The following is a 26,252-nucleotide window of genomic DNA, read 5'->3' as shown; positions in this document are numbered from 1 at the left end:
TCAAGCTGCAGATAGTGTACAAGACATTGCAGGGTCATGGATTCATGGAGCAGGATCAGAAAGGGTTTCTTGGGTCAGTACTAGATAATCGCCAGCCCTGCAATGGTGCACGAGACTTCATTTCTTAAAGAGACCCCCACTCCCCTGAATATTTAACCATCTTGACTTGCTTTGAGAATCCCTAGACACGGCAGCCTCACATCACTTCATCTTCATGTTGGCTTTCTCAAGCTTCAAAGATCCAAATACATGGAAATGCAAATTTTTGATGGGCCATTGTCTGCTCAGTGGCCGACAGGGCCAGTTTTCATGATGTAATTCCCCCCACACAGTGGAGAGATAACCACAGGCAGGAGCCGGTTATATTGGTGAGGAGACAGCAAAAATGAGTTTCGCAAACTGCCCTGAAAACAAGGACTCAGCTTGTTCAAAGTTAGGGCCCTTTCTGGGCAGGCTCACTATTGCTGCAACTGTGACAGCTGCTACAATGGACGGTCCCTTCCCAGCATGCCCCCACCAGTTGCTCTAGGTACACATGGCGGGCAGGGACTGCACAACGTAGTCTCCACAACCCCTACAGCCCTGCTCTAGCTGTCCATAAGGAGACGGGGCAAACTGTTGTTGCAGGAGGCATGAGTCCTGGAGCCACTGCCACCCATCTCTCCCCTGACTGGTGCCTGCCCACCCAGGGCTGGAAAGCTGGAACTATGCAAGGGACCAGAGCTCTGCTCCCCATCCACCAGCCAGAGGTGTCCAGCTCTGTCACTCCTATCACCAGCTGAGGAGACCTGCCACCTCAGCAACCAAAGGGAGCCCATTCCCCAACTGACCACCCACCTCATTCGAAGAGGGGATCCACTTTCCACTTAACATCCCATAGACAGACTTAGGGAAAACCCACTTCTGCCACCATCACCATTGCTGCTGCTAGGAACAGCTGCCAGATAGGGTTCCACACAGAGGTACAGTACCTCAATGTGGTATTGGTGAGAGGGAGCATGGTGTGTTGAAGGGTACTAAGCCGGGGGGCATGGAGTGGAAGAACTGATTGATTTGGATAAGAGAAGAGTATGAAGACAGAGTTTTGCTGGGGGAAGAGGGGAAAGTATCCAACCCAGGGAATCTTGTAGGTCTAAAACTGAACATTTTTGAAGGAGTCTCTCATTAAAATTTTGATAGCACACCGCTGAACCTACCCCTCTAACGTATGGCTTCTACAGGACAGAGCAGCCTCGAACATACCCAGAAATCTGTCCCTGTTTTTTAGAGGGATGACAGTGGAGGCGAATCTTATGTACCATATGGATATTTCACACGTGGTCTTGCTTACCATTAGCCAAACGGGAAAAGGCACCTTGCTAAGGATTTGTGAGCTATCAGATGTGACAGACTGAACACCAGCACACCACAGGATAGAGTACAGCCATGGTTCATTTACAATGTAGAGATTAACGCTCAGGTTCGCGGCGGCGTATTCCCTGCCGAGAAAAATAACAGAGCAGTAGGTTAGTATTTCTGTAAGTACAGTGAACAGAGGACACAAAATGCCATATCCTATACATGGGTGATTCGCATGAAATAAATACAAAGGGAGATTAGAGTCATCTGACAAACAGCATGCTTTTTAATAGTGGCCAGATTTGAAATTTGGTGAAGTAGGTCATGTTGAAACACAAGATCTTGTCTGGCCTTAAAACCTATTAAACCACTATTTGATCTTAAAAGCTTTATTCACTCACCAGAGCAGATTCCAGCTTAGATATACATAATTCTATCACTCCACATGGTGGTAGTCTGGACACATTTTTAAAAAGCGTCCCTAATTAGGGTGATGTTAAATGAACAGCCATTGCAGATGCCTATAATACTGAAAGGGCAAGTCACTGAATTAAACTGGAGACCGATGTAAGAGTCAGTCATACTCTTGCTCTCCTGCCTGGGTCCAGACATAGATTTATGGGGCTCTTGTTTGCTAACAAAAGAGGTCTCAAGTCTTCTGAGTGCTTGAATCCATTTTTCAAGGGGTTTGCTTCAGAGGTCAGAACAAGACTGGGAGACAAGAACTCTCGAGTTGCAATGCGGATATTGATCCTATCTATGGCCGTGGGTAAGTCACTCTGCCTCAGTTTCCTTATCTGATTGTGACGATTCATTAACACTTTGAAGATGGTCAACACCATATGTAATTATGGAGGTAGCACAAGGCTGTTAATATGATCTGATTATACTGAATATTGAGGGTGAAGCTATACACTCTTGAAAGCAATGCTGGTCATGCCGAGTAAGCACTGCATATACAGTAGTTAGGACATGTATTTTGTGGTAAAGGATGGCATTTCATCAGGGTTGATTCAATCCGTGTGGTCAGTAGCTCCCCAGTTAACGAGTCTGATGTAGGACTGTGGCAATGTCCCTTTGAACCCTATGGTTGAACCCTTCAGTTTGCCAACATGGCAGGTTTGGTTCTTGAGGCTGCTGAGGCAAACAGAACGGAGCCAGGATAATTAGAACAAACCACCGCACAATTGCCGGATGGGCACCCCTTCTCCATAATTCTCCAAGAAATGGAGAATGAACGGAAAGGAGAAAGGGTGGGCAAGGCTTTGCTCTACCCAGAGCACCAGGGGCTACCAGGCAATCGTAAGATTGCTCCTTGTAGCACTCTGGCAGAGCTGGTTCCTCTAGTTCCGGAACGTATGTAACATGGCCTGGTTTTGTTTTCAGCAGTGGAGCAGCAGGCAGTGAGCTTTTATTAACTACATTCATAATACTAGCTGCTCTGTGCAAACGTGGTGTGTGTAGCAGGAAAAGAGGATTCAGTTGCCATTACAGGGTCAACGCTTTAGTAAAAGGAATCCGACAACTAAAAAAGGGGAGTGGTGCATTTGGGCCAAAATTGATGTGGATTTAGAATTTAAAAGCATGTATTAATTTCTACTACAGCAGCACCAAGAGGGTCCATCTGTGCTAGGCGCTGTACGTATGCTGGAGGAACTTTATCTAAATAGACAAGACAAGGGTGGGAGGGGAAACAGCGGCAGAGGGGAAGTGACTTGCCCAAGGTCACACAACAAGTCAGTGGCAGAGCTAGGAATAGAACCCAAGTCTCTGAACAGCCTATGACTGGACCTCTCTGCATCTCATGCACTGAAAGTTACAGGGCATATTTTGCCTTCATTCCTTCCCCATCCCCTTTGGCACAGTGCCTGGATCGATCTACATGTCTGGACAGCTCCCCCGACGCAGCACAGCTCCACACTGGTCCTCAGTGGCAACCCGCACTGCAGTAGCACAATCTGGCCCTTAACCATTTAACATCCATGGGTTATGAACTATCTGTTTTTCAAAAAACAGCATCGGTTACAATGTGATACACTGCAGTTCAGTCATCAGTCCTTACCTACATAACAGGACTTACTTTCCTTTCTAGCTTTAAAATATTATCTCCTCTCCCAAACCGTTTGATTTCCATGTTTTCTTAAGGACCAAGTCAAATTTGGCAAGCAATAAATCCTAAAAATTAACCAGGTCACCTAGGGGCAACACATCCCTTATCTGTTTAACTTTAGCAGCAGAGGTCATTTTGATTCACACCCTATGAAATTCAAACTCCACATACTACCAAGAAGAAAGACGGCATTGGCTAATTAAACATGAAACGAGGCCGATTTAAATAGGGTCGTTAAAAGGCTGTGTTCAAATATATTGGCACAAAGTAATGTCTGAAAGAACTCAGGAGCTTGGCCTAAATCAGAGGTTCACAGCAGCAGCAGATGAATGAGACGCAAAGGGCGGTTGCTAATCAGGTTGAAAAACTGGCTGGATGTGCTTTGAATGAGTTGCCTAAACTTCCTCTGAAACTGGTATTGGAATGAGAATCAGATGATTAATATTTTGATTTCTAAAAGGCTCCCTTAATGTTGTCACACACTAAACTCCGTGTAAAAAGCTATTAAGATTAGCCACTCTCTCCTTCTACTTCCATGACCCTCGCTTGGAAATGGGCCAGACCATCATAACATAAATCTCTTCTCCCACAGGATCTTTGGCAAACATACTAGGGTGGCACAGGTATTTAAACTACACAACCCCCTTTATTGTCCAAGGAGTCAGATCCAGGGCTGCCCTTGGTCTAGATTTTCACACAATGGTCCCAGTTTCAATGGAACTGTTCCATGTCTTGGGATCTCACTGTAAATAACTAAAAAGAAATCAGGAAAGATCTTTGATATCCATGCAGCCAGCAATGCTGGAACCAGGGGTGCTGCTGCACCCCCTGGCTTGGAGTAGTAAAAACAAACACCAAATACATGGTTTCCATCATAGCACTCCAGCTATACAAATTGTTCCAGCACCCCTACCTGCAACACCATCAAAATATGTCTCAGTGCTGTGAGACCAAGGTCTCCACACCAGCAAGGGATGCTTGTCCTAGAGGAGAACATTTTAACACGGGACATCCCAGGATGTGTCCCCTTTACCATGCTGATAATTAGCAGGTCATAAAACTTGCATAAAGAAACTTCTTTCACGACCACTAGGTGCTAGTGGCAAAGCCTTAACGCAGAGGCCATAACGCAATACATTTTATTCCCTAATATACAGCAGGAGAGAGGGATTCTGTTGAGAAGTCTTTAAAGGCCTGGTCAGCCACCTCACTGCTCAATCCTGTAAACCTTTCTAAACTGGCCGGTTCCCAGAAGATAATACCTGAAAACTGCCCAGAAAGGTCAATTCCTAGGTGGCTCTGCTGGGGACAATGGGCCTGGGGACTGAGGAAGGTTTCCTGCAGCGGGTTGACTAGACTGCAAATGGCCAGGGTCAGGGGGTGGAAGAGCATGCTGGAGTAAAGGGAGAGAGACCGAGGAGGAGCTTCGTCTGAGTTTTCAGCCCTTCAGCACTGCAAGGGTTGAGTCGATTGTCTCGTGCTTGACAAAAATCTTCAAGACGATAACTGTGGGGGTTTTTTTTGGGGGGGGGGGGGGAGGGAGGGAGGGAGAGAGAAGAGGTTTCTATATACACTATAACTAACTAGCTCTTATATAGCGCTTTTCATCGTAGATCTCAAAGCGCTTTACAAAGGTGGTCAGGATCACTAGCTTCATTTTACAGATGTGGAAACGGAGGCAGAGATAGGGGACATGACTTGCCCAAAGACAGACAGCAGACCAGTGGCACACAGGGGAATAGAGCCCGTTTCTCCTGAGTCCCAGGCTCTAGCCACTAGGACACAGGGATGAGCTCTGTTTCAGCTAGGGCCCTGCTTGCCATTGCCCCTCTCTGCCCCACTTGGACACAACCGCAGCGCAAACCAGCGCTATGGAACGTCGGAACGTTTATGGCCTGAGAGTTTGCCCTGCATCTGGGTGTGTCTGCAAACAATGCCTGTAGGAAGTGCTCAGCATCTCGCTCCTTTCGCGTCTTTCCCTTGATGGTAGGTCAGCCTCAGTTTGCTCGGTGACCCATTGATTCATGCGTTACTTAGCAAGAAATTACAATCCTATTAACCTCTTTTCTTGTACTTTCAGCCTGGCCTGTGTCTTGCTCTCCTTTGCCTGAGGTAGGTGTGAAACCGGGGCTGACAAATTCAAGGGGTCTCCAGTAGGAGACACTAAGATCCTCCCATCATCAAGTGACAACAGGGCACTGCTGCTGATGTAGCTGAGGGGGAGTTTCCTGCTGTCTCCCATGGACTAGCAGATACGATGGGCCCATTAAAGAGGAAAATGGAGTCTGTCCTTGATTGAAGTGATGTTGCCACTATAGATGCTCCCCCCACCAGACAGCAAAACTCCCGCTGGACAGCCAGCTATGTGCCCTGTTAGGTGGGAGCAGTTCTTTGTTGTGGAAGGACAGCAGCTGCCTGGAAGCCAGAAGGCCAAAGACCCGTAGATTCCAAGGCCAGAAGAGACCACTGTGATCACTAGAATCTGTGGGTTGAGAGCCACAGGTCCTGGTTCCTGGCTTGACCACAGCTTGAGAGCCCAGCAGGCCTCAATGGGAAGGGGCAAGGGAGCAGCTATATACTTTGGCTTTGCCAAATGCACACAGCACATGCACACAGCAAGTGGAAATTCAGACCAATGAAAGCTGAGGCCCGCACCTGATGTCCTCACTGGTGACCTTAGTGTACCGCAGGTTCAGCTGTTTGATGCCTTTGTCTCTCAAGCGCTCCACGTCTGCTTTGATGTCAGAAGTCTGTTGGAAACCTGGCGCAATTCGCCTCACCAGCTGCCGCCCCGTGTTGGGCAGCCACATCACCTGGAGATACAGAGAGAGAGTCAATAAATGGAGCCATTCTGATTAAAGAGATGATTCTCAAAGACGGAAACCTGTCTGCAGCTGGGAAAGCGTTAGGAACACAGGCTCTGAGCAGTTTGGAGTACAAAGAAGCGGGAAGGACAGCCAAGCTAGAGAGTTTGCACTAATGCTATAATCAGCTTAAAGGGGCTTAAAGCCTCACACGTCTTTACTTGACTGCATTTTGAATGCAGGGCTGACTAGCTGGCAATGTGGGGTCTTGGCACCAGACTTTCAGCTCGAGGGACACGGGTTTAAATTCTAACCCAGAGGACAAGGGATAAGATATTGGAAGGTTTCATGCTAAGATGCACTTTGCGCCCATCAAAACATCCATTTCAGCACAAGAAGGACCCATGGAAAGGATACCAAGCAGGCTCTGGCAGAGCTGGGTAGGAAAAGCTTTCCAGCAACTGGCCAAACTATGCCCAGCTCAAACTAGAATTATTCAGTCTTCACTTCCATCAGCACTAAATCCGTTCAAACCTGGCAATTTTTAGCACTTCCCACTCCGATTTCAAAGCACTGTACACACATTAGTTTAATCAATTAACAATAATAGGTTCTACCCTCAGTCACAAGGTCTGGGCTCGACACAGGAATTACTGGGTGAAAATCTTTGGTGTTATTCAGGAGGTCAGACCAGATGACCATACTGGTCCCTTCTGGCCTTAAATTCCACTAATCAATGAAGAATAACTAATCAATGCTCACCTAATAATGCACCAAAACAGTTTAAAACAGGTTATGCACATTTTCAGCCAGCTAGGCTGGAAATTCTGGAGCAAAGGAGTTCAGTTCATAGAACTAGGCAGAGTGCATCAAAATGGATTTTGTTCTCACTACCAAGGGCTTGTATTTTCATAATTATTTTGCTCACCTCTTTGCATTAGCTCACCCACACAATTGCAAAGAAGGGAGCACGATTCCCCTTGTGATAAAATGAGCTCCAGGAAAGCTGACGGAAATTCAAACAGGCTCACAAAAATAAATAAATAAATAAATATCTGATGGTGTAGCCTCATGGTTAATTGAAACTCGGGTGGCAGCAGTAGTCATTAGAAAGACAGCTTAAAATGGATCCTTCCCCAGGCTAATCATTTCATAAGTGTGATTGCTAAATATTTCCATTTTTCCTCTGCATACAGATGTATTATTCACCTAACTGGAGAGTCTGAAATATTTCACAGTCACAAGATGTTCAGCTGCTTAGCACATCCGCATGTTTGACTGTAAGCTACTTTCAACAATTTAAAATCAGAAGGGAAGGAGGGGGAAATCTCAGATGTTTCCCATTTTGGCTGGGCTGAGCAGATGTCACATTTCAAGAGCTGCCCCAGTGCCCCGAGGTTTGAACCTGGGAAATGGGAATCTTCGCTCTGCAGTAAGCTCCTGCCACTTCCAGCTTCTCCCACCCTGAAAGAATCATTGCTTAAAGGAAGAGAGTGGCTGCTGGGAGCTCATGCAGCTAACAGGGTTTCCTAGGAGCTGGGTCGAGGCTGCAGGTTCAGCAGCTGGAGTGAGTAACTGAGCAAGCAGGACCTCTGGAGCCCTGGGGAGAAGCAGAGGCAGACTGGCAGCCGCTTCTTGGGACAGTGCAGGTGTGGATGGGATTTCTGCCAACAGAAGCTGCCTGTGTGCATGTTTGTTCCTCCTTCTGTTCAGGGAAACAGGACCACAAGCACATTCTGTAAATAAACAGATCACGCTAAGATACCCTGACTCTGCATCACTGATTTCTCATCCAAACCGAAAACACCACCCTGCAAGGTGCCGGATTTTGGGAACCATCTGGCCAAAGGGGCAACAATTCCTTGAAAGGTGGGAAGAGGCAGGAACTGATGGGGGCTTACTGGAGAGGGAGGCTTCCCTTCGCTTTTGTACTGAAACCTGGCTCTGGGGATTAGCTGGACACACTGGAAGGAGCTGTCTTGTGCTGGAGGAGTCTCACGTGCTCCTGCTGCTGGGCACTTTAGCACAGCCACTCACATGAAGAGGTCTGTGATTGTCTCTGCATCCTACACCCCTGGTGGCAGGACCCAGCACCATTCAGCCTCAGAGAACATTGGGATCAAGCTGTGACGAGGCCTCCTGATACCGCACTGCCTGCATCCTGATTTCCCTGTGTGAGCCCCGGCAGATTGTGTGCTCTGGGGCAGCCCAAATCCTGGTGCGACCCAAACAGCACCCACATTGCAAGAGAGCAGTGCAAGGGAACGAAGAGAGAGGCTTTCTGGGATCGGAACACCCCAGACCGCTGAGAGTTAGAGGATGGACACTATAATCGGGAAGTGAGCAGCATGGTTTCACCATGGCTAAGCACAGAGGAGGTCAAAAGCCTCTACAGCAGAAAGAAAACTGGCCAGAAATCAATCTTCTGCATGGAACCCTGATTTCTCCAGTTACTAAAGCAAACTCCTCTTCCTCTGAGCTTGAAAGAGCCAGCCCACGAGCCTGTCTCCAAAACGCTGCAGGACTTACAGCCTGCTGCTGGATCCCAGAGTCCAGTATGGTTTGCAGGGTAATGTTGATGTAAGTGCTGTAGTATGGATGATCTCGTGGCAGGTCCTGAAAGTTCAAGATCACTGACATGTTGTCCTTGGCGATCTGCAACATATCAGCCAGCTTACAGACCGATTGGTTTGCAGCTTCCAGGTAATCTGAACCCGAGAGGGAGCCAGCAGTCCAGAAGGGGTCACTCTGAAAACAAACAAGGGTCAAAGTTATTGCCATGCATCTGGGGTCCCTGCTGTGACAGAGGTCAGACAGAACTCATTTCTGCCCACGTCGTGGTGGCAATGAAGTTACCTCTGGCAGCTGCCCCTGAAATCTGCCTTGTGACTAGCCAAGCTGCTAGGGAAAGTTGGCCAACACAACAGGGTTTTTTTGCCAGAAAATACTGATTAATTAAAACAGATGTCTTTTCTGGGAAAGGGTCGGTTTCCATTCAAACTGTAGTCAGGAAAGGTTTCTCAGGTCCAGGATGGAATTGCTGGTCAGAGAGAGAGGCAACCCAGACTTCAGAATGCCCAGTAACCAGGTGGCTGGGGGCACTCCCTGGGAAGGTCAGAACCCCAGGTCCAAGTCCTTGCTGTGAATCAGGCAGAGAGACTTGAATCTCAGCCTCACATGTCCCAGGTGAGCACCCTGGTCCCCTGGGTATTCTGTGATCTCTCTCGCTCCTCCCCTCTCTCTCTTGTTCTTCATGAAAAATTTCACGAGGCCTCAGTTACATCCTGGAACGGGAACCATATTTGAAATCTCAGAAATTTTCACAGTGTGGGAAACCATTTCCCACCCAGCTCTATTGATAGGTCTCAGTCCTGAAAGGGAACAGTCAAGCAACGTCTTTCATACCAGGAGGCAGTGTGGCCCCAGTGAATAAGGTACTGAACTAGGTGCCAAGAGAGATGGCTTCTATTTTCAGTTCTGACACTGACTTGTTGAACGACTTTGGCAAATCCTCCCTGACCCTGTTTTCCCATTGGAGGATATGATGCATGCTTACCAGGAGTACTGTATGCAGTTCTGGTCACCCCACCTCAAAGACTATAGCAGAAATAGAAGGGGGTTGGAAATGGGTGAGCAGAACGATCAGGGGCATGAAAATACATTTGAAGAGTCTGGAAACATCTAATTTGGCCCATTTCATAATACAGAAACAGAAAGGTGGAAAATTCAAAACGGATGAAGGAAGTATTAATTAGCCCATGGAACTCACTGCCACTAGATATGACTGAGATCAAGAGTTACTAGGCTTCTAAAAAGGACGGGATACTTATATGAATACAAAGACCATCCAGAGTTATAACAGATTCATAGATTTGGTGGCCAGAAGTGACCACTGTGATTATCTAGTCTGAGCTCCTGTTTAACACAGGCCATAAGACTTCCCTGAATTGACTCCTGTTTGAACTAGAGCAGAGCTTTTAGAAAAACACCCAATATTGATTTAAAAATTCCCAGTGATGGAGGATCCACCACAAACCTTGGTAAATTGTTCCAAAGGTTAATTACGCTCACTAATAAAAAATTCCACCTTATTTCAGCCATACAATCTTGTTTTACTTTTATCTGCTAGGACTGAAGAGGCCATTATAGTAAAGATTGAAAACCCAAAAGAATTTTGGAAGAGATTTAAACCCTCACGCTTCAGGGAATAAAGTTCAGTGGTTTGAGCACCGGCCTGCTAAACCCAGGGTTGTGAGTTCAATCCCTGAGGGGGCCATTTAGGGATCTGGGGAAAAAAACTGGGGACTGGTCCTGCTTTGAGCAGAGGGTTGGACTAGATGATCTCCTGAGATCCCTTCCAACCCTGATATTCTATGACATGGTGATGATTCTCTCCCCCCCCCCCCAAAAAAAAAACCAACAAAAAACCTCTTGCTATGGGGTATCAAGAGGAAGTTTTCCCTGGGGGACAGGTTACCCCATCATAGCCTCCTGAGATGTTTCTTGCCCTGTCCTCTGAAGACGTCAGTACAGGTCACTGTTGGATACAGGATCTGGGGCTAGACAGACCAGTGGTCTGATCCAATCTAGTAGAATTATTGTGTTCCTCTATTTACCATCCTTTCTAAAGTGCTTTGGGACCCTTGGATGAAAAGTGCTATACCTTGGTTTAAAACCATCTAAACATCATCATCCAACCACAAAGAGTAATGAGAAGGCAACCCGGGGAAACGCTACAAAAAAGGCAGCCTTCGGTGATTGAAATCAAGCGATAGTGCTGACCCTTCAGACCAGCGGTGCCCAAACTTTTCCTGTCGCACCCCCACCCCCTTACCAGTAGTGGAATCAGTCTGTGCTTCCCCCGGCTCCATTACTGCACAGTTGGCTCAGCAGAAGAGGTTGGGTTGAAGGTGGAGCTAAGAGCAGAACTGGGGATGGGGCAGGAGCTGGGGCAGGAGCAAGGCGTCGAGGGGAATTGGGCCTGGGGGATAGAGCAGGGGGGCCAAGCGGAGCTATGGCTGGGGCCAGAGCTGCGGCTGGGTGGTGCTCCTTCTCCACCCCCTCTTGGGTCCTGTTGCCTGCCCCCCAAATGTTCTTCTGCTCCCCCGTAGGGGGGCAGCCCCACAGCTTGGGGACCACTGCTTTAGACATTCTCCCCAGGCAGCCGGAAGCTATGTGGGTGTTGTTTTGTTAGACACCCAAGTAGGGGAACTCAGCGTCATTCAAACAGAATTTACTCGGCAGGCCGAGGAACTGGACAGGCAGAATTACAAAGGGAGTCCATAATTGGTGGCCGCACCCTAGTGACACTGCTGGATGGATGTTGTGGCAGAGGAAATGCTAGACGCCACTAGCGATGAGTCACTTCAGACAGACGCAGAGCTGCCAGTCCCCAATACGCTGTGCAATCTGGAGAGGTTCCTTATCTGACAGTGCAGAGGAGCTGGGATATATATATTCATTAAATCTGAGCGTCACCTTCCATTAAACCTCCATGTCATCTCTATTGCACTCAGCCGAGGGTGAATCTGAGATCAGCCCCCAGCTTTATTAAGAAAGAAATGGTATTTGATAAAAAAAATGGAGTCTGCTCAGAATCCATTCACCCCACCATCTGATTTACATGTTAATCCCCACACAGGAGGCATGGTAAGGGGTCTTAAAAGCGAAATAAAGAGGAAGCACATTGCTGTTGGACTGGTAAATTGCACTAAGGATTTTAAAAACATTAGAACACAAGAGGGTTTTTGCAACATCCCACTGCTGTGCAGAGCGAAAGCAGGATACAACCAAAAGTTCTCATCTTCGAGAGGCTGTAGAAGAGCCTCACAATCAGGAGTATTTTAGCAAGAAAGGACAAGTGCTATATTCTCTGTAAGGAGCTGATTCAATATAAACACAACTCTTCTTTGTCTCTGCCTAACATGGGGATGGAGGAAGCTTTTGACTGATGTGCAGTAACATTTGAGGGCCTGCTAGGAGAACTCACGGCAGTACCAATAAGGAATAATACTTAACACTTTTTTTGTCCTATTTTCTTCATTTTTAAAATGGGGATCTGAGAAACAGTGCAAGTGGCTTGCCCATGTTCTCAAGCAGCTGTGCGGCTGAGCAGCTTTAGAAGCCAAGTCTCTTTACTCTTAGCCCATTGCCCTATCAACCTGCCACCAGCTCCCAGCAGATGCAAATGCAAAATTCAATGTTTGTGCACAGAAGTCAGAGTTTCAGGACGTGCAAACACAGACCAACATTTGTGCATTCCGTTTTAGAACCGTGGTGGGGGCCTCTGGAAGATTCCTTCATTTGACAGGCTGGAATTGGCTATAGTGCTGTGCCCAACAATCAAAACGGCAGAGCTAAGGTACTTGGTGCCGTAGGGCAGAGTTGAATGGGGTTGACAAAGCAGCACCGGGGAAGCCTGGCTTGGTCTATTCACCCTTCATTAAACCCTTTTATTATCGGGACAGCAGCATGCCCATCCACCTGACAGGGTCTGTGGTGTGAACTTTCAACCAATGTCCTGACTTTGGATACAGGGCACACAACACCCTGCCCCCACCCCCTCCAGATGGTAGGGACCCTATCTTCAGTATATGATCGCACGCACCCTTAGGAACCATTTTCCAGCATTAAGCCTCTCCAGGTCAGTCCAGTTGAACATGTAAGAATGCTCGTAGGCCAGTTCTGGAAACACTTCCTCCACGTTAGTTGTCCTCCTGAGTGTCTTGTCGTGCATAAGGAATGGCACCCCATCATAGCTGCAAAGCAAACAAGCATCTCCATTAACCTATGGCTATTAGCTAGCACGTACACAATATTAGAGAAGAACAGATGGTTTCTGCTCCACCCTCTCTCCAGCTTTTCAGACCAGGGTTAAAATGGGGTCAAGATCTCAATTAATTTTGCAGGCCCTCAGTGTTCTTGATTCATTTACAAAGCTACACACACAGGAGAAAAATCATCTTTAAAATGCATTTCAGATACTTTCATCCATTTCAAGGTTTGCACAGCTCCACCCTTAACTTAGAGTTTCTCTTAGGATTTGGTAAACTAACTTGGATAAGAACAAAACTCCCCACCTGAATGATTGCCAAAACCTCACCCCGTTCTACTGAGGCCCAAAACCCTCTGAAAATTCATTCTGAATCCCGTTAATTTTGTTTTAGCATGGGAGGCCCTTTATACATGTGTAAAGCAAATAATGCCTGCCCCGAAAGTCTTACAACCTAAAAATTAGATAGCATTTTGATAATGTTAAAATAATGATAACATTTTCAAAAGCACCTGAGTTACTTAGGACCCCAATTTCCCTGTGTAGGACCCTCAAAGTCCCGTGGAATTTCAATAAGGTTTAGACCATTAAGTGTCTGATGCATAGTCTGTACCGGTGGTGACTTTGTGTAGGGTACGTGTAGTACACGCTGCAGTGAAAAGTGTCTGGCATGGGTGATGCAGCGAGGAAAGTTTCCAACAGCAAGGAGCTGCCTCCCTACTGCCAGAACCCTTTTTTCCACTACCAGAGCCTTTCCCTATGGTTTGGGTGGGTAGACAGCCCTGTAGGGTACCTACCTTAAGGTTCTGCCGTGTCTTTAGTCTACTCGCATAAGCCTTGTCTTGGCTATTTAAACTCATGCTGGGGGGCGTGTAGTGTATGTACTCTACATGCCGCTGTAAGTGTAGACAAAGCCTAAGTCACTTTTGAAAATGTGATTTAGTATCCTGAGTAACCTAGGCACTTTTGAAAACATCACCTCACAAGGAACAAATGACAGCAACAGTGCAGTCGGAATGGACGACACAGGTTGCTGAAGAAGAGTTATCTAGTTCCTCGGGTTTAGTTGTGGGTGTTTTTTGGTGGTTCATTTTTCATTTTGACCTGCTTTTGCCCTTCTGGGACTTGGTTGGGGGCAGGAAGCACACAAATATGGCAAGAGGCACAGTGCTTGTGTTATTTACAAGCCAGTCGGAAGCAGAAGATGCTGGGGGATCTCACAAGAGAGCCTATTTTCACGAGATTCCCAGCCCAACTGCGCAAAAAGTTCCGATAAACATCCAAAGCAAACATGAAATCCAGAGTAACCTTTTGAGATTCACCTTGCCCTAAACGGTCCAACTACTACTACTCAGCAGTAGCATAAAGGGTTTAGGCCACAAAGAGCTCTCCAAACATGAGCTGGCTACATTTCACAACGACCCTGTGAAGTACAGGAGCAGTATTCCCATTCCACAGATGTGAAAACTAGGAAGGGGATTAGGAGACTCGCCCCAGGCCATAGATGGAGATAGTGTTGGGGCTAGGATTAGCACTCTGGTTCTTAATCCTGTGGTCACATTACGCCTGCCTGTCTCTCATTACATTATGAACTTTTTTAAAAAGGGAACTAACCATGGCTTTATACCTGAACTTACTGAACAATTTTGTTGAGGATGTAGGAGCCAGCCTTACTATCCATAGTTGTACCGGCTCTGCAGTGCTAAAACCGGAGTAACAAACATCCATATTTTGGTCAGAAAAACCAGATACACTTGTAATGCAGACCAGGCAGCAGATGAGCTGAGCTAAGTTGTTATTTTTATGAAATTGCTTTTCTGACCATAATAACCACACACACATTTCCTCTGAAGATATGGGTTAACCTAGAGAGGTGTGCTAGATTCAGAGTAAAATATATTGAAGGCAGCATCCATACAAGCAGCTGCAGAGGAGCGGGCAGATACCATAAACAGAATTTTGCCCCATGAAGTAAAATAGCCGCATCTATACAGTGCCCATAGGCCCCACCCAGGTGTTTAACAAACACTTCAAAAAAGATGACAGAAGTGTGGCAACATTAAAAGAAAAAGAGGGATCCCACAGAGGTTGAAGAGCTGTGGATGGGAATTCTTTGCTGTGGAGGTTTGAAATCTATCTCAGAGCAGTGCAGCAAACTCTTTTGAAAGAATAAGGCTCTAGACATGATTTTCGCAGTGGGGAAGACATGTTGGGACAGCTGTTCGTCAGGAAGCTGCTGCCACGCTTCTCCAGTGATCGGCTGGCCTGAGGTGCGGGGGGTGAAGCCCTGGAAACGGCTCGGGGTATCAAAGCACAGATCCCCACTGGAGTGAGGCTCAAGAGGGAGATCTTGAATACGGACAGGGTTACAGTGAAACCCATTTGAACCTAATTGGGAGTCTGCCTTGAGCTGGGAGCGGTACAAAGACCTACTTTAGTTGACAGAGCAAATGCAGTCCCAGCTTCACCACTGCCTGCAGAAGGCCCTTATCTGAAATGTCACTCAGATCTAGTTTTCTATTTCTAGCAATGAATTATATAAACTGCCTTTCCACCCAAAGCAACACGCTGACAGAGCACCAGTCCTGGCTAGAAGCACATCATGCCTCGACATCTGAAGGTCTTTCATGGGGTTTAAAACTGCCGAGCAGACACGGAATGAAGTGTGTTGAATGCTTAAGGTAGACAGGAGCCTACGACTCAGTACATTTCTCAGCACAGTGTACTCAGACCCTCTTTAACCACCACAGTGCCATGCAGAAACCCTGCGTGGCCTTTAACATTCTCTCCCCTTTCTAATCCCCTCCTGGGCCCCATCCAGGTGTACTGTCATTTGGAACGCATGGGCTAAGTAGCACCATACAAACATGCATAGGTAAGAAAGGCACTGCATGTATAGTGGAACCCTGACTTTATAAAGATCTTACAGGATGCATTTTATGAATCAAGGCGGGGCATGATGTCAAGGAAACATGCAGACTCCACGTTCCCATGGAGGTAGGGGAGACAAAAGCTTTTCAGCTGAAGTACAGATCAGGGTTCTCCTGGAGGGGGCAGTGGACACAGGACTGCCATTTCAGCAGGATGATCTGGTCCAGGCTCAGGGTGCTTGCGTGATACTTTCAACTCCGCTCTTCCATAAGGTTGGCTGACTCGGTTAGAATCATAGAATCATAGAATATCAGGGTTGGAAGGGACCCCAGAAGGTCATCTAGTCCAACCCCCTGCTCAAAGCAGGACCAATTCCCAGTTAAATCATCCCAGCCAGGGCTTTGTCAAGCCTGACCTTAAAAACCTCTAAGGAAGGAGATTCTACCACCTCCCTAGGTAACGCATTCCAGTGTTTCACCACCCTCTTAGTGAAAAAGTTTTTCCTAATATCCAATCTAAACCTCCCCCACTGCAACTTGAGACCATTACTCCTCGTTCTTTCATCTGCTACCATTGAGAACAGTCTAGAGCCATCCTCTTTGGAACCCCCTTTCAGGTAGTTGAAAGCAGCTATCAAATCCCCCCTCATTCGTCTCTTCTGCAGGCTAAACAATCCCAGCTCCCTCAGCCTCTCCTCATAAGTCATGTGTTCCAGTCCCCTAATCATTTTTGTTGCCCTTCGCTGGACTCTCTCCAATTTATCCACATCCTTCTTGAAGTGTGGGGCCCAAAACTGGACACAGTACTCCAGATGAGGCCTCACCAATGTCGAATAGAATAGGTATGCAAAGCGACCAGGATCATCCCCAACACACAAGCGATTATTTTGCTTCCAATGGTATTCTCTTTGCAACAGTTTAGAGTAATTCAAAAGTGAATTCATTAAGGGATTAAGCCGCTATCAACCCTGATTTGTCCTTCAACACTGCAAAATGACCTCCCGTTACAGCAGACAGGAACTTCCATTAGGGTTTAAATCTGTTTGCTGTCAGACAGCGATTGCAAAAGAGAAGCCCTGATGTTCAAACTCCACAACCCACAAGCCTATCTACCGCAGAGATGCCTTTCAGATAGAATAACCCACCAAAGAGGTTTTTTGGGTGTTTTTTTAAATACCAATTATGTGTCTCTCTAGTGGGTTAATTTCAAGCTATTTCTTAGCATCAGATATGAATCCTGATCCACACTATATGCAAACGCAGTGTCATTATTAGACAAGCAAGAGAAGGTCACTTTCAGTGCAGGAAAATGAAACCATGAGAATCCACATCCTCCCCCATGCAAAGAGAATCAGATTTAGTATCTAACCTGACAGAAATAAAAAGCACCCTCTCCAGGATTCAGCCTGGCAAGTGTGGTTAAAGCCCTGGGAAGGTACTAAAGGGAATGCCTTTTCTGAATGTGGTTTGCTGTACATCCACAGCCAAAGTGGAAGTGAGTCCTCTCCTGCTATCCCTTCCCCATTTCGCCCTGCCTCTATTCTCCTCTTTCACTTCCTTTTTTTTTTTCTCCTGTGCCCCATTCGTCTATTCCACTTCATTCATTTCTGTTGCATGCAAATTGAGGAGAAGTCAGCTGAACAACATTAACCATAACCACTGTGATACTCTCCCTTTTTATATCTTCCACTTAACAACCTTCAATTTGGTCCAAATGGGCAAGTTCAAAGACAAGCAGCAGGAACTTTAGATATTTGTCTGTGACTTGTATCTTCTAATTCAAAATAAATATACCACCTAACCTTTCATATAGCTGGCCGGCCTCCCTCCCTCCCTCGCTGCTGCTTATTCTTTATCACACACAATGCTGCACCTGGCCTTAAATTAGCTCCTTGGGGCAAGGGCGGTCCTTCTACTCTGTGTTTGTACACAGCGGTTCTACTATGGGGCCCTGAGCCTGACTGCTGCTGCTAGGTGCTACCGTAATAGCGGTCGTACACAATCATCCTTAAAAATGTCCCTTTCAAGTTTTGCCTCCCACTGTTTGCTCCAACTGAATGGAAGTTTGTTGTACAGACTATGTCCAATCTGCTTTCTGCAAATGTGCACATGTTGGATGTCTATGAAAAAAACATGCATACAATATTTATATTAAAGAGATCTAGGAGGTCTGAGAAAATTAAATGCAGAAAATTGCCCTCTTAGACATTTTTTATGTGAGAATAACTCCACTCTTTCAAAGACTCCCCCAACTCAGCCTTGCCAAGTTCTAGAGGGTAGAACTGGTTTTTTTTGTGGGGGGTTAGGTGTGTGTGTGGGTAAACAGGCAGACACAAATCTAATTACATTTTCTACATCAGGGTAAGGGAAGGCAAAGGGATTTTGCATCTGGGCTGGTAAATTCTCATGACTGTTTTAACTCGGGTGGCACTGTACAACACAATGAAAAAATTTAGGACTTTCATTTTCCTTCCATGCGACCAGAACTTCATGATAGCCAAGCTCTTTACAAGCAGGTTCCACTGTACTCCTTTGGAGAAGGCAGCCAGACTAAGGCAAACCAGCCCCACGTTACCTTATTTCATCATAATAAAGCAAACTATAAGATGGCACCCTGTCGTGAATTTTGGCCCTTGATATGAAGATTAGTAGAAAGCCTGGTTTCCTTTATAATTTAATCCCTAATCATTGTGCCAGCCAAATGACTAACTTACATACTTTATAAATAGCAGCATATGAGAAGATACGAGCACACTCTCCAAGAGGCCCTTCTCAGAGGATGCCACAGTGGAAAACTTAAGTGGCAAAATTCAGATCTGGAAACAAAACAAAGCAGATCTAGGGATTTGGGTTGGACCGGTCCCTAAAGAAAATCATTGCACTTGAAGCAAACAGTTACACAGACTTGCCTTATCGCTACATCAGCTTGCACTCCATGTATTTTCTGCTCCACTGCTTTTTGGAAGGACATCAGAGTGTTTTCTGGTGCCAGCTAGGGAAGAAGCAGTGAAAAAGTTTATTAATAAAGTAGCAATGTTTATAAATCCCCCTTTCGGTCAGCCACACATGACGCTGCAACAACAATACAACAAAAATCAAAATACTTACAGGAGATCATTAAAAGGTTGGAGAGAGACAACAAAGCAACATTACTAAAAAAAATATTACAAGACTTCATACAATGTACTCAGGGAGAATCATGTAATGTTACTGGAACACACTGGCTTGGGGTAGGATGTGTAATGACTACGGCACTTCACAGATGGAACTAAATCTGCCCAGCATCATGGTTTAAATCTGCTCGCTGCTAACAGATATTCTCCTTTACTCAGTGGGTAGGGGCCAGTTCATTGGTAGATCTATACTGAATGATCATGATGTGCACCAAAGTCCCAGTGAGCTCTGGATTTGCAGTCATACGCTGTTTAAAAGGTTTGGTAACATGTACTGGTCAGCTGCATTGGTTCTCAAATTGTGGTTTACAGAGGACTGATGGCCTGCAGAGTGTTTGTTGGCGTGCCCATAAAGGCTGGCTGGTTACATGGAGTTGGTACCCCGCAGTCACAGCTATTCATGGGTGCTGCAAGTAGGGGTGCTGCCGCACCCTTTGGCTTGAAGAGGTTTCCATCAATGTACATGCTGTTTTACAAAAATAAGAGTAAGCCACAATGTCTGTCTAGAAAATCAAAGACAGACTAGTCAAACAGACAAAGAAAGGGGGAACACCCACAACTCTCACCACATGAGTCACATGAGGTCAAGATAAAGATAACTATTTCAAATACAAGTGCAATGTCCAAAGCTGTCAGAAGGGGGCAGCATTCAAGCAAAGATCTTGGTCAGCCAGCGCAAACATACCGGTTACCCTTTGCTAAAGCACTCCCTGCTCTTGCATAGCTTCTCATGTCTTACCGAGTAGTTCGGGTTTCATTAAAATGAACAAAGCAAGCTAATCCTGTTTCCACTGAGCATCACTTGACAGTCTCTTTCACAGGCTGCAGTCACTCACTCAGAAACAACAGGCTAGGACCTGCACAGACAAAGTCTGAGCTCGACCCTACATGGGGTATCTTAAGAGAGAGAAATGCAAGGCTGGTGTATGGACACACTGTCTGAGTTAGGAGCTATTGTGAACACAGGCCTCACATCCACTTTTTCAAGCCTACTTAAAAGGCTTCTGACCAGAACAGGAAAAAACCAAGCTGTACGAACGATACTATAAAATTCTAACTATGCTAATGTAAAAAATATAAAACTATTACCCATAGCTATTTACAGGAGATCTAAGAGAAAATCTGGAGAAAATCTGTGGACATTGGGATTCCACATGGCAGTAAGAAGGAACTGGAGAGGTGCTGGCCCCCACTGCCTCTTATACCATTGGTCCAGAGCATGTGTGGGCCAGTGGACACTACTTGTTAGACTCAGGTACATGAGGACCAGCACTCTAAGAAAAATGTGGATTCTGGCAGATGTTTTTTCTGCCCAGTCATTGCACTTCTCTCACTGAGCTAAGCACAGTAGGAGTGACTAGAAATATAAACTGAACTGCAGCATCAAAAGGCAAATAAGAAATCATATCCACAGTGATTATAAACAAGTTGCTAAATATTTCCATTTTAAGCAGTGAAGCTTCTCTGAGGCTCTGTCTATGGAACACTATAAAAAAAACAAAACAAATTAGACTAACTCCACAGCACAGATTCCACAAATCACCGCGTTGGTGGTTGTTATTATCAAGTTTAACTTCTAGGAGAAACCACGACACCAGGACCCATCCACATGGACACTACACGACACCCCAATATCATCAAGCTATCAAGACACCGGGAACTGAATTAGCTGTACTCTCCAAGGGACCGAACGTCTGATGTGGAGACCTGGAAACATTCGTTCACCGACTCTACCTCAAGGAATTTTCACAACGAAGACATCACCCACAGCTACCACGTCGCACCAATAGTCACAAGCAAAAAAAATCCACTTATCAGTTAATGGTCAAATCAGCAGACAAAGGAGGCACCATTGTAGTCCTCAATCATGACTAAGGCTAAGATTTAGTCATAGGTATTTTTAATAAAAGTCATGGATAAGTCACGGGCAATAAGCAAATATTCACAGACCATGACCTGTCCATGACTTGTACTATAAATACCCCTGACCAAATCTTAGCTGCTCTGGGAACCCCAGGGAGTTGAGGGGGGCCTGGGCGGTGTGGAACCTAGAGACACCGTTGCTGCTCCAGGGGCACCCCCGGGACCGTTGCTGCTCCGTTGGCCCCCAGGGCTGCTCCAGCAGTGGCTGGCGCATCTGGCCCCGGGGCTGCCCCATCTGCTCAGGTAGCCTTGGGGCCAGCCGCACTGGCCACTGCAGAAGTCAGAAAGGTCCTGGAAATTCAATCCGTGACCTCCATGACAGACTTGCAGCCTTACTCATGATGAGCCCACCAACAATTCTGATACCATCTACTACAAAGAACTGAAAGAATACCAGGTTTCAGAGGAACAGCCGTGTTAGTCTGTATTCGCAAAAAGAAAAGGAGTACTTGTGGCACCTTAGAGACTAACCAATTTATTTGAGCATGAGCTTTCGTGAGCTACAGCTCACTTCATCAGATGTTTACCGTGGAAACTGCAGCAGACTTACCTACACCATAATCCACACAGGAATTTAAAGATATCATCAAATTCTTCCCCAAACAATTCTAAGAGACCTTCTACAAACTTCCCAAGATACACAAGGGAACCTAGGCAGACCCATCATATTTGGCCACGGCACTCTGACTGAAGGAACATCAGGACCAAGGGAAACCATCCTCCAAAAGGCCATTTTCCTCCAGGCCACAACTAAGTTCTTCCAGAAAATCTGCAGCATTAACTAGCTCCCTCAGAACACCATCCTTGCCCCTATGGAAGTCAATTTCCTAGACGCCAAACATCGTTCACCACGATGGTATTGCTGCCTGCCTCAGATATCAACACCACTCAGAAATCCACTGCAAACATCTCCAGACTCATCCATTTCATCCTCGCCCACAACCACTTTACCTTTAACAACAAACACGCTGTCCAAATGATGGGAACAGCCATGGGTACTAAGATGGCTCCCCAACATGCCAACCTGTTTATAGGCCACTCCCTCACAGATTTCCCCCACACCTCAACAGCCACCACCCATCCATCACACTCTCTCTAAATTAACACTCCCACACTAGCATCAGCTTCTGGGACATCACAATCAAATTCCACAAGGGAAGCCCATGGCTCACCACACTTCCCTCCACAGATCCAGTAACCACCCTAGACACACCAAGAAATCTATTATCTACAGCTAAAAGAAAAGGAGTACTTGTGGCACCTTAGAGACTAACCAATTTATTTGAGCATAAGCTTTCGTGAGCTACAGCTCACTTCATCGGATGCATACTGCGGAAAATACAGAAGATGTTTTTATACACAGCTAAGCACTCAAATACCACAGAATATGCTCAGAAGAGAAAGTCTGGGATACACATCTCCACACACTTAAAACCACTTTCACTAAACAAGGACACTCCACCAGAGAAGTAGATCACATCATGGAGTGGGCCACCCAAATACTCTGGGAGAACCTGCTTCAATACAGAAATAAAATCCCCTCTGATTGCACACCCCTCATTGTCACCTACCACCCCACATTGGAACCCATATGAGGAAGCATCAAACAATTACAACCTGTACTAGATGGGGACCCCATCCTGAAAGAAATCTTTCCTGAATCCCCTCTTTTGGCCTTCAAATACCCTCCCAGTGTTGCCAAGCTCATCATCCGAAGCAAGCTCCCCACAGATCAGGACACACCAACTCAAAGCAGCAACAGACCCTGACAGAGCAACAGATGCAAAACCTGCAGACATCTCTCTCTACTGCTATAATGATGAATAATCCGATAACATACTTTTCAAGATCCCCGGGTCCTGCACTTGCCTATCACAACATGTAGTGTATCTCATCCAGTGCACCAAATGCCCCAGCAACAACTACATGGGCGAAGTCAGACAATCACTGTGCTCTTGAAAGAGCTCACACAGAAAAATTATATAAAAAAAACAGCCTGTCACCTGTGGGTGAACACTTTTCACAAAGACAGGTTTCAGAGTAGCAGCCATGTTAGTCTGTATCTGCAAAAAGAAAAGGAGGACTTGTGGCACCTTAGAGACTAAAGAATTTATTTGAGCATAAGCTTTTGTGAGCTACTGCTCACTTCATCCGATGTCCCCTAATCAACAAAAACGATTAAGGGACTGGAACACATGACTTATGAGGAGAGGCTGAGGGAACTGGGATTGTTTAGTCTGCGGAAGGGAAGGATGAGGGGGGATTTGATAGCTGCTTTCAACTACCTGAAAGGGGGTTCCAAAGAGAATGGATCTAGACTGTTCTTAGTGGTAGCAGGTGACAGAACGAGGAGTAATGGTCTGAAGTTGCAGTGGGGGAGGTTTAGGTTGGATATTAGGAAAAACTTTTTCACTAGGAGGGTGGTGAAACACTGGAATGTGTTACCTAGGGAGGTGGTGGAATCTCCTTCCTTAGAAGTTTTTAAGGTCAGGCTTGACAAAGCCCTGGCTGGGATGATTTAGTTGGGGATCGGTCCTGCTTTGAGCAGGGTGTTGGACTAGATGACCTCCTGAGGTCCCTTCCAACCCTGATATTCTATGATTCTATGGTCTCCCTCAACAGGTGTGAATCCCTTAGGTTTAACAATCTGTCCCACCTTGTATTTAGCTTGGACGATCTGGTTACTTTCTCCAGACCTGAGGAAGAGCTCTGTGAAGCTCAAAAGTTTGTCCTTTCCACTAATAGGAGTTGCTCCAACAACAGATATTCCCTCACCCACCTTCTCTCTCTATCTCAAAATTTTCCCAAGGCGGAGGTGTCGCTGAATGAATAAGGTCCTGCACATACTGCAGACTCCCCGTTTAAGCACCCCACACGAAGTGAGAACAAGATTTGTCTGTGTGGATGAGAAGAAGCTGTGCTCTGCTCTTTACCAAGGCTAAAACACTAGTATGGGTTTTGTTCGGGCCTACCCTCAGGCAAACCCAAACTATGTTCTGACACCAGTATGACTAGGAAACGGTAGGCTTTGTAGTACAGAGGGGGCCCAAAACTGAATGGCCAGGGGAATCTTGGTCTCCATGGGGACGAATTGTAGGAGGAGATGCACAAAGGAAATGTAATAAAACAAGCAAAGATTCCAATGCTGCCAACCATTCTTCAAGAGTTTCTACAAGGTACATTGAAGATGACTCACAATGTAAAACGCACAACAGCTTAGACTGAGCCAAATGAAAACATATACGTGGCGATGCTGTGCGCTGATACAATGGCTCTACTCCAGAAGTAGCTGCGCTTCAGTGGTGAGTGAAATGGTTTTTGTATAAATAAAGCTCTTTAGGGTCCTCTGGTCTGAGAGGCCCTAGAGCACATGCACGGAAGAGGGTATGTCAGCCATTTTGAAACTTCCAACCGGACATTGGTCATTTGGCCTCTAATAATACCCACACCTGTAAAATGACAGAGATCAAAGCTTACTAAGGAAACTGTTTCTTTGGGACACTGTCTTGCTTTGTCACCTGGTCATACAATACTGGCTGTCTATAGGTTGTACTGAGCAGCATATCAGATATAGTGTATTTGGGCCAGGCTGACACAGACACCATGGTGAGGACTGCAGTTTAAAGCTGGGATATTCACTGAAATTCGGGAACCTGACTGCCTTAGACACCTTTGAAAATCCCAGCATCTGTGCTTAGACAGAACCAGTGCTGGGTGAAAATGCAGTTTCAAGCCACGGAGAGATTTTTGCAGAGCTGTTTCAGTTCCTCTGGGGCTTGCAGCATTCAGTTTCACTTTTAAGGAACCAGAAAACTCAAAGCAAAAAACTCTGTAGAAGCCATGTTTTGTCTGGCTGCCGGCTGACCACCCTGCAAAGCCATTGGTTTCTCAAAAAAATTCAACTCAGAACCACAAATCAGCTCAGGCCACAACCCAGATTCACCAGCTTCAGGAAACCTAGATTTGTCCCCACACTCAGCTCTAGTGCTAATGCTGGACATTCAGAGGAACAAGCATTTCACAACTCAGCTCCAGAAATGGAGGTTGTATAGCCAATACCATCAAAATTCATTATTTGCTACTCTGCGGTGACTGCGATCCTGTGGGATCTCCTGCTAAGGAAGATACCAAGTCTACAGCAAGAACCTGGGGTGATGAACCCTAAATGTTTAAAATGGTGCCCACTATGCACTAGATCCTCAGCTGGAATAAACCATCAAGCTCCACTGAAGCCAACAGCACTGTGCTGCATGACAACAGTGGAGGATCAGGCTCTAAAGGCAGTATTTCTTGTAATTCCAATGACATATAACTTGAAGTGCTACGAAGCTGGGCAATGGCTGGTCTATGTAACCACGTGATCTCCTTACCCATTACTCTTTGCCTCTCTAGCTCCCTTTTCTTCTTGTGTGTGCATAACACTCATTTGTTGATCTAATTTCAAGCTACTCTAAGCTCTCCAGGGCAAGGACTGCCCCTTCCACTGCATGTGTGCGTGTGCATGCAGGATCTAGCTCAAACCACGGCCTGTCATGTTGTTATTGTCTCTCTGTTCCCTTGTATGCCCACATCCGTATCCATCAGTTGTCCCTCATCTCATATTTAGATGGTGAGCTCCTTGGAGCTGGGACTGTCTTGTGGCTCTGTGCTTATATAGTGCCTGGCAAAATGGGGTTCTGGTCCCAGGGCTCCTACAGGAATACAAATAAGTAACAATGGGGTACTGCTCCTGATTGGAGCCTCTGGGTACCACCACAATACAGATACACAAATATAATCATTAGAATTTAGACTCCACCTCTCCTTTATCTACAACTGTTGATTCTCCATTTTTCACAAGGCCTCTTCCCCCACCAATTTGTATATCACTTCACTATTCCCCATGCCTGGGTATAGGGAAGTGTCATTTAGTGCTGGCTTTATTATGGCTCTTCAATTGACAATGCCTTCACACACAACTCTGCAGAGCATCCAAGAGAACACAAGAGAGCCAGGGATCTTCATAAATCAAACCCACTCCCTTTAGACCAGCTTTTTGTTTATTCCCAGAGGTCTGCTCACTATTGCTGAGAAAGCACTTCTCTCTGCCCAGCCGCTTCATGCTTGCAAAGTGATTTTAAAACCAGAGCTGTGAGCTTTGAAGAGGACTTTTGTAAAGGAGCACTGGGATTATCCAAGTGGAATACGTTTCACTCCCACCAACCTCTCTTCTCCCTAGAAAAGTAGGAAATGCAAAGCAATCAGTGACATACTTAGCAGAGA

The 26,252-nt window shown here is 46.1% G+C and overlaps 1 protein-coding gene across 5 annotated transcripts in view; it reads right to left on the bottom strand.

The window, feature by feature from the left end:
* Window positions 1-26,252, bottom strand: part of GDPD5 (glycerophosphodiester phosphodiesterase domain containing 5) — a 337,677-nt gene that overhangs the window by 23,160 nt on the left and 288,265 nt on the right. For all 5 annotated transcript variants that reach the window (XM_073334846.2, XM_073334855.2, XM_073334875.2 and 2 more), the window contains 5 exons: window positions 18,804-18,886; window positions 12,860-13,010; window positions 8,782-9,000; window positions 6,104-6,261; window positions 1,331-1,478 (listed from right to left, as the gene is read on the bottom strand). In XM_073334846.2, the coding sequence (XP_073190947.1) occupies window positions 1,331-1,478; window positions 6,104-6,261; window positions 8,782-9,000; window positions 12,860-13,010; window positions 18,804-18,886 (759 nt within the window). The remainder of the gene's footprint in view (window positions 1-1,330; window positions 1,479-6,103; window positions 6,262-8,781; window positions 9,001-12,859; window positions 13,011-18,803; window positions 18,887-26,252) is intronic.

Source organism: Lepidochelys kempii, chromosome 1, assembly GCF_965140285.1.
Source record: "Lepidochelys kempii isolate rLepKem1 chromosome 1, rLepKem1.hap1, whole genome shotgun sequence".
In the NCBI taxonomy this organism is placed as follows: Eukaryota; Metazoa; Chordata; order Testudines; family Cheloniidae; genus Lepidochelys; species Lepidochelys kempii.
The sequence above is the reverse complement of the archived record's forward strand: the minus strand, read 5'-3'. Positions and strand labels throughout refer to the sequence as shown.